The sequence below is a fragment of the Ranitomeya variabilis genome, chromosome 4, assembly GCF_051348905.1.
Source record: "Ranitomeya variabilis isolate aRanVar5 chromosome 4, aRanVar5.hap1, whole genome shotgun sequence".
Classification (NCBI taxonomy): Eukaryota; Metazoa; Chordata; class Amphibia; order Anura; family Dendrobatidae; genus Ranitomeya; species Ranitomeya variabilis.
This window is the reverse complement of record NC_135235.1, coordinates 321,556,578-321,571,003: the sequence shown is the minus strand read 5'-3', so window position 1 is coordinate 321,571,003 and position 14,426 is coordinate 321,556,578. Positions and strand designations below refer to the sequence as shown.

The 14,426-nt window shown below is 43.4% G+C and overlaps 1 protein-coding gene across 1 annotated transcript in view; it reads left to right on the top strand.

The window, feature by feature from the left end:
• The window catches only part of OAF (out at first homolog), a 31,016-nt gene that overhangs the window by 12,104 nt on the left and 4,486 nt on the right, over nt 1–14,426 (top strand). Inside the window, exons 3-4 of the mRNA XM_077250490.1 lie at nt 11,378–11,512; nt 13,066–13,246. Coding sequence (XP_077106605.1) covers nt 11,378–11,512; nt 13,066–13,246 — 316 coding nt within the window. The remainder of the gene's footprint in view (nt 1–11,377; nt 11,513–13,065; nt 13,247–14,426) is intronic.

Here is a 14,426-nt window from a genome sequence, read left to right as displayed (position 1 = left end):
TATCAGAGAACCTCCCTGTTGGCAGAGCCTTGTTTTGATTGGCCAACATCGGAACAGAAAAAGCAAGCCGCCATGAAAGGTTCTGGGGTATACACCCAGTTGGCTGAACGGGAACATTTTCACCTTTCTTATCGGGGGGCATAACTTTGGAAAAGAAGGGCACAGAAAAAAAAGAAAAACTGTTCCAGAATCTGTGAAACGGCAGCAATTAATTGGAGGAGGAACTTGGTTTTAATTAACATCCTGTAAAAGGTCCCTCTTCAAACATTAGGTACCTAAGGCCATCAAAAAATGGCTGTAGAGAAGGCGGCTTCCGTAGTTTGTAGATCTGGCCATTGGTTGTTCCTTACAGCTGTCGGACATTGTAGCTCCAAATATGGCCTTTGTTAAATGTACAGATTTTCCAATGATCCGGGCCAATTTGTAATGAGAAAGGGACATTAAAGGGGTATTCCCATCTCCAGGATACTGTCCCAACATGTAGTATGTATAATAATTAATATTAGCAAATACCTCCAATTAGAAATGTAATGTAGTTCTTCTGTGCAGGGCATTGCAGTAGTGCAGGTATCCATGGTTACGTACACTGACGGGTAACTCACTGAGTGGTTGTAACCATGGATACCTAAGCTACTGCAATACCCTGCAACGTGACATAGCTAATCAGGAGAACTGTACTACACTTCTAATTGGATGTATTTGTGAATATTATTATTACACCTACTACATATTCGGATAGGATCTTGGAGATGGGAATACCCCTTTTCCCCTTTTAAGTTGCAGATTCTTCTCCAATATATGAACAGTTTTCTCCCTGGACCCGAAACTGTCTGCTTTACCCATCTGCGACATATTTTGTGTCTGGATAAAATCAGTGGCGCGTTTTCAGTTTTGACCAAGTTTCCATTTGATCACGGGCAATATTCCAGCACTGTGGAGCATTAGGAAAGCTTCATCAGCTGTTTGGGTAAAGACGTCCCTGGAGATCGGAGGAGAATGATGGAAAGTTTTAGATCAGCTGGATTCAGACCTTGGTGAAGTAGCGAAATAGTGTGCTTGTCAGAGGCTATTGGAGGATGATTAATGTGGGGCTTCCTATTATCGTGGTCTCCAGTTTCCATCCTTTTTCCGTATGGAGACACCGGAGATAAGATCTGATGTTGTACATCGTTTCCAGCTCATACGCTTTATCACTTATGTCACAGCATTTTCTCCATAATCTGTTTCCCAGAAGTCTTGTCCATTGTACGTTTCTGAGGAAACTGTTACTCACTTGCTCAGATCTTTGTGGTTTGTGCTTTACAGAAGAGGGAGTAGACAAACCCAATGTAATATATGTAAACTGTGAACCTAGTAATATGACCGTTTGTCAGCCCAAAATGACTGCTCAAACCAACGCATGCGCTCTGTGGGCAAACCGTTCAGGACCCGTCCACATTTACTTGTTTTCCACCCACCTCCGCACTTCTTTGGCTTCTGAAAACCGGAGCTGTCTGTATAGAAAACAAGTATAGCGGGATGGTGCGCTGACCGGTGTGACCCTGCATCGTGTGCATCTGCCAAGTGTGTACTGAGCGCTCATACTTGGTTTCAACAGTCATTTTGTCCTGACAGACCCCCTCAAATAATAAAAGAAAATCAACTGGAAAATTGCCCACTGCATGTTCTCAATCCAGCTTTGTGGAAATCCTGAGAACATGGGTTCATCTCCTGTTGATCCATATTGGGCTGGGTACCTGCTGAGGGGTTAAACCTAAACATGGGGCAAGGTTTAAAGGAGTCCTAACCATGGCGGTGTAAATCATATACTGGCTGCACGATTGCAACCAGGAATAGTATTCTCTGAAATATTCTAGTATTTAAGAGAAATTACACTTTCAACATCTGGACTGAGGCCATAGCGGGAAACCAGATTAGTCTGTGCTGCCCCCGGATGACTCTTCCCAGCGCCGCTGCAGGTGTGTACATAGGCAAAGACCTGTCTGTTAACCACCTGCTGCGGTGCTCTAAAGAGCCGGCCAAGGACCGAACCGAATTAGTCTGGTCTCCGGTTATGGCCCTTGGCTGGATCTTTTTAACCCCTTAGTGACGGAGCCAAATTTTTGAAATCTGACCAGTGTCAATTTATGTGGTAATAACTCTGCAACGCTTCAACAAATCCCAGTGATTTTGAGATTGTTTTTTCGTGACACATTGTACTTTATGATAATGGTAAATTTAGGTCAATATGTTTTGTGTTTATAAAAAATATAAAAAATTTGAGAAAAATGTAAAAAAATTAGCAATTTTCTAAATTTGAATGATTATCCCTTTAATCCAGATGGCCATACCATAGCAAACCATTAAAGGGCCACTGTCACCCCCCTCCAGCCGTTATAAACTAAAAGAGCCACCTTGTGCAGCAGTAATGCTGCATTCTAACAAGGTGGCTCTTTTAGTTTTTGGTTCAAGTATTCCCAAAATAAAGCGTTTTGAAACTTATCCAAAATACCTGTCTTTAGCCAGGGAGGCGGGTCCTCACTCCCCAGCTTGAACCACTACTCTGCCGTCACTCCAATCTTCAGGGGCTTTCGGCGCCGCCCCCTCAGCGCTGTTTACGCTTCAAAACCGGCGCCTGCGCTGTGTACTACTGTGCTGCGCAGGCGCAGTGAGCTCTGGCCGTCTGACGTCCCAGCCAGGCTTGCAGACTGCGTCTGTGCGGGCAGTGCGGCCACCCACCTTTGGAATCCCAGCCCCGCACTGTGCATAATGCATAACACACAGTGTGGGGCTGGGATTCCAAAGGTGGGTGGCCGCACAGGCGCAGTCTGCAAGCCTGGCTGTGACGTCAGATGGCCAGAGCTTACTGCGCCTGCGCAGCACAGTAGTACACAGCGCAGGCGCCGGTTTTGAAGCGTAAACAGCGCTGAGGGGGCGGCGACGAAAGCCCCTGAAGATTGGAGTGACGGCAGAGTAGCGGTTCAAGCTGGGGAGTGAGGACCCGCCTCCCTGGCGAAAGACAGGTATTTTGGATAAGTTTCAAAACGCTTTATTTTGGGAATACTTGAACCAAAAACTAAAAGAGCCACCTTGTTAGAATGCAGCATTACTGCTGCACAAGGTGGCTCTTTTAGTTTATAACAGCTGGAGGGGGGTGACAGTGGCCCTTTAATAACATTTCCCACATGTCTGCTTTACATCAGCACTATTTGTAAAATGTTGTTTTATTTTGCTAGCATTTGAGGAGGATTAAAAATGTAGCAGCAATTTTTCATTTTTTCATGGAAATTTACAAAATGTATTTTTATAGAGACTTATCCATGTTTGAAGTGGGAAGCTCCCAAACATGATACCATTTTTAAATCAGCACCCCCTGAAATATTGAAAATTGCTGTCAGGTAGTTTATTAACTCTTCAGGTGCTTTACAGGAATTAATACAAAGTGGCATGACAGAAATGAAAATGTGTATTTTTATCACCTTAATGTCTCTAACTTCTGAACAGATTACTACAGCCGTTAGATTCTTAGGCCACTATTTGGTCGTCAGTTGCCATGGCAAACATCAGGACCACAAAATCATGATCTGAGGGCACCAATTTGGATAAAGAAGAAGCCCCCACACTGTTAACCATGTATAATGATGTAGCCACTATTGACAGCAGCATCTTAAGGTACCGTCACACTCAGCGACGCTGCAGCGATATAGACAACGAGCCGATCGCTGCAGCGTCTCTGTTTAGGTCGCTGGGGAGCTGTCACACAGACAGCTCTCTCCAGCGACCAACGATCAGGGGAACGACTTCGGCATCGTTGAAACTGTCTTCAACGATGCCGAAGTCCCCCTGCAGCACCCGGGTAACCAGGGTAAACATCGGGTTACTAAGTGCAGGGCCGCGCTTAGTAACCCGATATTTACCCTGGTTACCATTGTAAAAGTAAAAAAAAAAAAAACACTACATACTCACCTTCTGATGTCTGTCACGTCCCCCGGCGTCCGCGCTGCTGCTCAGAGCTTCCTGCACTGAATGTGTCAGGGCCGGCAGAGCACAGCGGTGACATGCTCCTGCTCCTGCCACCAGCATGATTCCTTTAGATTTCTATGCTTGAAATGTGATATATATATATATATATATATATATATATATATATATATATATATATATATATATATATATATATATATATATATATATATATATATATATATATATATATACATACACACACACACTAGACAATCTAAGACTAAAGACCAATAAATAAAGATATGTGACAACACTGGGTCCCGTGTGGAGTCAGATCTGATGAGCACCAAATGTCTGTCTTTGTCTGTCAATAACACAATTCTATATGAAAACTTTGACTACGATCCTAGGATTGCCCAATCTCTTCTCCTGGGATTGTAAGCCAAAATTGGTGCTTCACAGAGGAAGATCCATTATACTGAAACCATTCATCATCGTTAACAAAACTAAGGGTACAAGTAGGGTACAAGTATTTCTATTATCTCCACAATGATCTGTCACCCCAGACAAGAAAAAGCCAGAGTTCAAGCAGCGACGCCTAAGATGATCAATCCCTGCCATCTCGAAAGGCATGTGTAGCCTCCAGCAGACCAGACGTGGTACCATTGCTGGGGGCTGTAGACTTCTATCTGCATACAGAGAACCCTTCGCTTTCATACAACCCTCTATAGCCCATAAAGATGTCATTGCTGCAAAGCTCCCCAAACTGTCTTGTATTCATCCTCATGAGATTAACCTAATGTTGGCCTGAGGAGCTACTGAGGGACCGCGTCCAGCCAGGGGGGCAGGCTTAACCAGAAGGGGGGAGGCTCCTGCTGCAGCCGCATACAGGATTGCGAGGGGCAGGGGAACATGGTGGATCATCTGAGACAGGTTTAATTATATGAGGAGTCAAGTTCTTTATAATTTATTAGCATTCTAGTGTTTAGTAGACTGGCTGTCACTTTTCCTATCTGACTTTTGCTATTTGCAGCATCTGTGACTCTGCTTGGAACGAAATTGCCAAATAGATTGATCATCCATCAAAGCGATTTAATTGGGGATGATCCGGACGATGCGCCTTATTAGCAGAGACTTTGCACTGCTTTGTATGTCGTGTGTCTTGTAGCAGCTTACACCTTGGTCTTTCTGTAGAAGATGGTCACACATCACATATTCTGCATTGTGTAACGAGGATTATTATTATTATTATTATTATTATTATTTTTTAAGGTTTACCATGCGGCAGATCCGGGGTGTTGGCCGCAGCACTTTGAACGTCTTGTCGCGGTCTTTGAAGAAAACGTTGCTTTTTTTCATTGTACAATTCCAGGTGTTCCTCCACCACTATCAATGGATGAAGCACGCATCTCTGGGACATCAGCTCACATAGTATATTCAGCATGTCTGATGACCTGCGCACCAGCGGGTAATAAGAATAGGAATATACAGGGACATTGGACTACAGGAAAGATACAGATCTGTACATGCTTACCCTTTATTCTGCCTCTTTGATGTTTCTTGCCGTTGCCTGTAGTTGGACGTCATTTGTATGTAATGTGTACATTCACGCTTGATGAACCAACAAATACAGAGAACATTATTACTGTAAACTTCATTTTCTGACCTTCTCAATGGCCAGAGTAGAGAAAGCTGCTGCCTGACACTTGTGACAGTGGCTTAAAGGGGAATTACGGTACCTTCTAAATGGGCATTATTGGATAAGGCTTGTAAACACAATCAATTTTACAATTTACTGCTTAATAAAAATTTCAGCTGTTCTTGAGATATTAACACTTTTTTGGTTAACAGCTCATTGCCTTGGAGACCGACCACTGCTGCTAGACAGTAAAATGTGCTCAGTGCTTATTATTTTTTTTTTTTCTATTGAACTTGTAAGCACTGTTTTGAAGCTGGCCAGGATTTCCGGAGGGTGCTGTTACCTCCTAATCCTGGCCAGCTTCAGCGAAGTGCTTACAAGCTGGACAGAAGCGGTGGTCAGTCTCTTAGACAATGAGCTGTAAACAAAAGAAAAACGTCGACATCTTAACAATGGCTGAAAATTTTGACAAGCTGTAAATTGCAAAAAGTGTTTGTACTTATAGATACTGTACAACTATATCCATCTGTGATGAGGAGAATAACTCTGTAACTCCACTGAAAACAAAATTATCAGGGAGTAAAATTCCACCTGCCTGAAATCCCCTGTCGGGGAGAGTCATGAGACCTCCAGACACATAAATTGGTCGTCACAACTTGTCAGGTTTGGCCGACACCTGTTGTAAACGGGGCCTTAAGATTTAGTTTGGTCACAAATCTGCGTGGGTAGACCGATCCTGGCAGAAAACTGGTAGCAACGCACCTACCGTGTTTCCCCGAAAATAAGACAGTGTCCTACATTCTTTTACCACTCAAAAGTTCCACTATGTCTTACTTTCGGGGTATGTCTTACATTGGGAAAAAAATGTTGTTTTTTGTTTTTACCATGAGGGCACTGAGGCTGCGTGTTTTTTGTATCGTATGTTGCCCATGGTCCTGATGGACAACATTACTGCTGCTCCCGCGGCCTCCACATCCCTCTGCTCATTCCGCTCCAGATCCGTCCGCATCCCGCTCTAAAGGTACCGTAACATTTAGCGACGCTGCAGCGATCTAGACAACGATGCCGATCGCTGCAGCGTCGCTGTGTGGTCGCTGGAGAGCTGTCACACAGACAGCTCTCCAGCGACCAACTACGGTATGCGAAGTCCCCGGGTAACCAGGGTAAACATCGGGTTACTAAGCGCAGGGCCGTGCATAGTAACCCGATGTTTACCCTGGTTACCAGTGTAAATGTAAAAAAACCCACATACTCACATTCCGGTGCCTGTCGCGTCCCCCGGCGTCCACTTCCCTATACTCCTCCTGCATCCTGTGTAAGCTCTGGCCGTAAAGCAGAGCGGTGACATCACCGCTCTGCTTTACGGCCGGCGCTGACACAGGAAGCAGGAGGAGTGCAGGGAAGCGGACGCCGGGGGACGCGACAGGCACCGGAATGTGAGTATGTTTTTGTTTTTTTTGGTTTTTTTTTACATTTACACTGGTAACCAGGGTAAACATCGGGTTACTAAGCGCGGCCCTGCGCTTAGTAACCCGATGTTTACCCTGGTTACCAGTGAAGACATCGCTGAATCGTCCGCATCCCGCATCCGTCCGTATCCCGCAGTTAATGCAGCAAAAGGTAGCTTATATTTTTCCAACGCACAGTTTACTATGTCTTACTTTCGGGGTGCGTCTTACATTAGCCGACCCCGCTAAAACCCCCACTACGTCTTACTATCGGGGGTGTCTTACTATCGGGGAAACACGGTAGTCATCTACTACTGGTGCCAAGTAGTCCACGTACACAGATCAGCCACATAATGAGCCCCATTTGGCAATATAGGACGTGGATTGGAGCTTGTTGTGGTTCTGTTTTTCATTCAACCATAATCACTCAGGCCATCACTTATATCGGAAGCACTTGCCCTAATTACACAAGGACATGTGCTGCCGACAAGACATTTATTTATCAATAGCTAAAGAACATTTTATCATTTGATGTCAGGTTCACAATGGGCAGTGATCGGCCGTCATCGCCCGAGTTTGTAGGTTGCTTCTGTGGTCAAGAAAATGATCTATTCCAAAGCCTCTAAAACTTCCCTGTAGCTCCTACAATCCTGAGGGTTATACACTTAAGTTCTAAAAATGTTCTCTTCATTTCCTTTATCTGTGGGAGTCATCAGAGAATAACATAGAAGGCTGCAATTTCAGCTTCTCTTCAGAACCAAAGCTGGATGTTGTAGATATCAGTCATAGTTTAGAAGAATTGCTGTATATTCATACAAGATAAATATTCTCTCCATGTACATGTAACGTGCCTGTGGACTTCTGTTAGCCATAGATTGGCAAGCAATGTCTTACAGGCCGACAAGACCACGTGTTCCCGATAGCCTGTGTCAACATGGCAGCGATCCGTGAATGAGGAAAGCATCAACTCTTACACAACCTACAAAATCCATGTTCTCGGCAGCATCAGGAGATGTGCTGCTGACCATCTACAAACTATACAAGTATCAAAAAACATGTATTTTAAAAAAAATCAAGTTATGCAATGGATAAATTGCTGATTGCGGGTGGGTCTGAACTCTGGGACTCCAAGCAATCCTGATATTATGGGTCTGGAACCCCAAAGAAAGAGGTTCTGCAGCCGGTGTTGAGGAGTCTGGAGTCAGGGAGATTGAGGAGTCGGAGGTTTGGGTTACAGATTCTGCAGCCCCCTCTAGAATTTAGCAAAGTTGCTCGATCTTCGCTCCATTCATGGTCCGTGTCCCAGAAGCCAAGCGCTATACTCTGCTTCTTCCCGCAGCCACAATAACAATGACTAGTGAATGCCGAGCATGTGCACCTCCACTGCATTCATGATGGGGCAGATCCCCAATCTCTGGATAGTTCAGATCCCCCTTCCCCCCCCCCCCCCCAATCTCTAGATAAATCAGCTATTGGACCCCCGGCGATCAGTAAGTTATCTCCTATCCTAGCGGTGACTTGATGTCTTAGGAATAAAGATCACTTGTCTCCATCCCATGTCCATCAATCTGTGTAAAAAGATCCTTAAGCGAGCTTAGATCGATTGGTCGTGTTGATGGGGTGGAAAGCTGGTAGAAAGTCCAGATCACTTGCCACCAGGTGCGCCAATAACATAGGCAATGTGCAGCAACAGGAAATAAGAAACACCCAGCATCGCCAATCCCGTGAAGCTGCAATGACCTTTACTGAATATCCATAGACTACACAGACCGGTACAATAACTGACAGGTTTTGGATTAGTTAGGATCCCAAATTACAGTGACTGCTATGATTAAGGAATAAGGATCCTAACTGATCTGAAACGGGTCAGTTACCGTACCTTTGTGGATATTCAGTAAAGCCCACTGGAATCTTATCTGGTCACCATGCTGGGTGCTGACGGGCTCTAATTGTGGGCAGGAATCTATGTGAAATCTGATTTCAGCAAATATGCGTATCGTTTTGACTCTGGAGGAGCTGTAGAAAATTACTGAGATTTTTCTTCATTATACGCTGACATTCCCCAGAGTTTTTCTTTTTCTTTGTTGTGTCTTCAGCCTTTCTTTTGTGGTACAGTAGGTCGATACTTTGTGTTGATTTCACTGTCTGTGATGTGGCAGGAACTCTCCCTTAGTCTTGTGACTCGGCGTGAACTTTGTGTAGAAAGCTGGCGTGGCTTCTCCACCTCCGTCTGTGTGTCCTGCTGGTCGCTCTGCTTTCTTACCATCCTCCTCCCACATTGAGTTTGGGTATTGCTTCCTCTGTTCTTCGCTTTTAGCAGATTTTTCAGTCCTGTCAGGAATGAGTCTCGCTAATGTAAGGACACGGTAATGTCATCAGTGGAGTATGGAACGCCTTCCTCTTGGCCGGGGTTCCACTACTCCTACACCGGGGTCAGAGAGGGAATTTTGGCTTTTTCTGCCAGATTTCATTAAGAGGAGAATAGCGTTATCCGAGGACATGGGCGACCGGAGGCTGGATGAGAGGATTCCTGGGGCTATAGTTCTGTAACCAGATATTGAAGGGAAAGTGACACGTTTCTGGCTTTTCATTTTATGCTTAGATGTAGATTTAGATAAATTGCTCACATCTCCCCGGTGTGATTTATTTTATTTTTCCCGAGTTAAGTGTCCTGATATTGCCGAGTATATCACAAATATATGTACAACCTGCAGCAAAATTGTACGGACTATGTAAAGTAGGAATTTTAGGAAGTGGGGAAATTTCAAGGTGAATTCAATTCACCTCAGATTGCTTCTCTCATTTCTTGTAGTTAATGAGGACCCCAACTAAGTTCAGATATTTAATAAATGGGACACATTTAGCATCAAATTTTATGGGAAAATCAGAAGATTAGAGGAAATGTAATTTTTAAACGGGTTTGGTTAAAAGAAATATATTTATTTTTGCAATTCTGATGGCATAAAGATATTAATCCGCTGACGAGTTTAGACCTTTTCTTGCATACAGTAGTATGGCGCCGTGTTCGTAGCGTATAACCATGTATACATCCCTCTAATGAGCGGAGTACTGGCACAGACGCATGTTCTGTCGCTCTGCCCACAGAGTTTTCTGCTTTTTGCACAAAGAAAATTGAGTATGGGACATTTAAATTTTTTTTTTCTTGGATAAAACCCACAGGAGTATCTGCCACCTATTCCAGATTCACATACATGTATATGCATATATAGGCTTAGTGTTACATTTTATGTTTTCATGCTCTTTTAGCCAATACAACAGACCCATGACACGGGCAGAGCCTAATTCAGCATGTTATATCATATTTTACTGCAGGAAATCTCAGCAGCTTTCCTACAAGACTGGCCTGCCCTTATAAATCATCTGCATGAGATTTCCATCATTTAGAAACTCCACAAAAAAGGAAGCTAATGGTTCAACCTCAGCTTAGTGGTCAGATGCGTGCTGCAAATCACAGTCTTGGGAAGGATTGGTTCTCCTTTTTTAGAAACAAAATTTACTTGCCAATTTATAGTTTGTGTGACACCTTCTTCTTTTTTTTTTTCTTTTTTTTTTATATTATTTTCCTTTAACATTCTGTACATGTCCAGGCCTTGAGACCCCCAACCAACCACTTAGAAGACTGTGTAAACTAACACAGCGAAGCTTCTAAATGAGGACCTACAAAGAACGGTGTACAGACACGTAGACATATAGCTCTGTTCACTCGCCCAGGCAGGAGCTGCGCACATCTGCACTTTCTGTAGTTATTTGAGCTATGGGTCAGGGTCTCAGGACTTGAATTGCCCCCACCAATCTTCAGTTTATAAAAGGAGACTTGTCATTAGGTCATAAGTGGCCACTTTTTACTCATATTTTATTCCCGCTATTCCTCCGAGTTTAATCCTTTTTTTTTTTTTCTTCTTTAAATCTTTCATACCAGTTCAGAGAGATGGGCTTTTTATTTACTGCTTATTTTTGCATAGTCTTTACAAAGGGGCATGGCTCAGAGGATCCTCTGGGGCGTGTCTAGGTTGTTCTGCATTATTACTCTGTGAGCCACACTGCCTTGTAAAAAAAAAAAAAAAATAAGGAAGAAAAAAAAAAAAGTAACATTAGCACTAAATAAAATGGCCTGATTCTCTGGAACGGAATGGGGGATTTAAATAAAATAAATAAATAAATGGAATATTCAGTGGAGCAGCAGGAAAAAAAATTGAGCAAAAATTGGCCACTTTTCATCATTAAATGGGGTATTGAATTTAAAAAAAAACATTATAAATGATAGATGCGCCGAACAATTCAAAACCAGACAAGACTCATAGGAATCATTTAATTGTCTTTCCAGGAGGTGAAGATTTTTCGGATCCTGATATTGGGGGAACTGGAACGAGGACAAAGTCAATTTCAAGCTCTTTGTTTCATTACTCAACTGCAGAATAATGAGATCATCCCCAGCGAGTCTATGGCCAAGCTGCGACAGGTAAGGATATTATCCCTGATGATGTAAGGACACCACCTGCCGTGGCTGGAGGAGACCGGATTGCTCAGTCTTATTATTGGAACAGTTTAAAGAGAATAAAAGAAACCTGATGCGTTGCTGGCGCCATAGTAGCACCCTTAGTTATAGGAAACTCGTCAGGTTTATTTTATTCTTTTTAAGGTGTTCCAATAAAATGTTGCTATTTTACCTGGATGGTCGTGCCAGGACGAATCCTTTCTTTTTGTCAGGCATTGGATAAAATCCTGGCCGACGCTGGTAATATTTTAAAATATCAAAATAAACACAACTTAACTGTTAAAACCCCTAAATTTTATTACCCCCTCTGGTCTGTATTTATAAGTCTGCTGCCATCACCTCCTGTCCACAACTTGTGACTACTGCAATTAATCACTGGCCTTAGCTCCATTATACTATCTACCCTAACATCACCACTGAGGCGAGTGATTGGCTGCAGTTGTCACGTGTTACAGATGGGACATCGCTACTGCATCCCTGTCCTCAATCGCTGGTAATGCCCCCTGTTATTTACAATAATCTCTGGAGGCAGGTTCTCATTGAGATCTTTGTCCAGCCCATAAATCTAAACAGCTCATTTGCATATTAAGGATTTCTCTAAAATAAGACATCAGATTGCGGATATCTGTGTCTTTTTACTCAGCTTCTTATAACCTGCATGTCCATTCAGACAGCTTAGGGTTACTCCTACTGACAGATTCCTGTATAAAGAGGTTGTCCATTACTAGGGTATTCCCTTCTCGTTCCTCATGTTTGGCCCTAATAAAAGCACCTATGCTCCTCCTTCAGTGCCAATTCTATTTCAGCGGTGTCGGCACTCTCTCTCCTGGGGCTAAGGCGAGGTTATTACATCACACGAGTCCTGCACCCTATGGGCGCCACCTTCACTATCAACGCCTTCGGATGTATTGACCATCAACAGGAAGTCAGGGCTGCGGATGCTCTGATGTCCTCCTGATGTTTGATTTGTCAGGAGGCGGGACAGCAATGCCATCTGTGATGGGCGCAGCACTGGCAAGAGGAATGGCGCCGGCACGGGAATGACCAGCGGTATTTCTGTGCAACCACACACTCCGGTCCCGAGTGCTGGCGGCAATGCCGGGTATTGATGTGAGAGACTCTCATCACACTCGCAAGTGTGACCCCGGCCTTATAGAGACAGCCACGCTTGCTGATGAACAATTAGTGAAAGGCATTTCACTAGCGGCCTCTGGCTACTACTTACCCTCATAATACTTATGGTAACAATGAGGGGTACTTAATTTTTCACTACTTCTTCGCTCTGTCCTAGTTTTTGTCAACAAATTACCTAGTGCCATATATTTAAGTGTTGCTGTTCTTCTGAGGAGGTATTTACCTAATCTGTAGATTTAGGGACCAGATATTTTTTAATTTTTGACCCAGCTACATTAAACCATAGATATCAACGAGGGTGTACTTAGTTTTTCACACGACTATATATGCAACTAAGAAACGCGATCTGAAACCGTAACATCGCTCCTATTTCTTTTATGTAGAAAAATCCACACACCGTGCGTCAGGCAGAAGACATGAGAGGATTTGAGAATTTGCAGATGGACGTAGCTGTTAACTTTACGAAAGGAATCCAGCTGAGCTCCCACATCCACAACATCTGCTCCGAGGCCAGAGAGGCGGTCTATACACGGCAGGAAGATGTGAGGGCTTGGCTAAAGAAAGGTAAGTCATGGCCGCCTCATGCCGTAATATCTTCAGGTAGAAGTTTTTGTTTAGTGTGGATTTACTGAAGAAGTAGATGTATTCTCCACTGGATTCTCCCTCCTGTAATGCTGGAGAAACTCTGGCTATATAACAGTCTTCATTGGCTGGACTCCACCTATTTCTGGTGTGTAAATTTATAGAAGGCCAAGAGGGAAGGGTGGGAAAGAAACTATCTCTGAGAATGTTAATTCCTATGGAATACACAAGAGGAGTTAACTTAGGTGTAGCTTTAATGAATGCCATAACTCCATTTTAGTGTGTCCAAAATGATTGGATCGTTGTTCATTTGACCTCAAGACTGAATATATCCTCCATATCTCGCGCACTTGATCATATTATGCCTCTTCCATAAGCCATATATTTAGTGCCAAGGATCGTGTCCTGGGAGATGAGGAAAGCTTTTAGCTTGTTCAGAGCAGTCATATAGCTTTGCGTTTATTGGAGTCTGTAGTAGGGGTGGTTTTGTGATATCTTTATTTTTTATGACAAGGATGTTGTCCCCTAAAATTGCTAACACGTTAAAAAGGACTTTTTTTTTTTTTTTACTTTTTTTGGTTGAACTGAACATAAAATATTATAGTGACCGCAAACCAAAATGAAATCTTTTTTTATTTTGTTTGTTTATATCTGTAACTGAGAGGAAGAAAAGCAGTTTTTTTGGCACCTAATGAGTTAACGTTTAAGTCTAAGCAGGGGTTACCAGACAGTTTTCAGTGGAGGCATGTACTTCTTTTTCCTGTATGATGTTGCCCAATCATAAGCCGGTAGCAATACACCTGAGACAGAACACGCCCCTACAATATCTTAAAGCAGATTTCCCAGTGTGAGCTGTAATCACACTTGTGTCTGCTGTGCTCAAGCAACTTGTAATAACTCTGCAGTGAGATCAGGGCTTGTCATTACATCTCACATATGAGTAATCTGCTTGTTCTTGACTACTCCTGTGTGAGATGTAATCACCTAATCTGATCTCCCTGCACAATGAGAACAGGTTGAGCACAACACAATTAGTGTGATTACTGACACATCACTGGACAGACAGTGTGAGAGGAGGGGCACTACAGCAGAGCTGACAGTGCTGTGAGAGGAATACAGCTGACAGTTTGTAATATGACACAGCTAAGCTCAGCTGCACTGC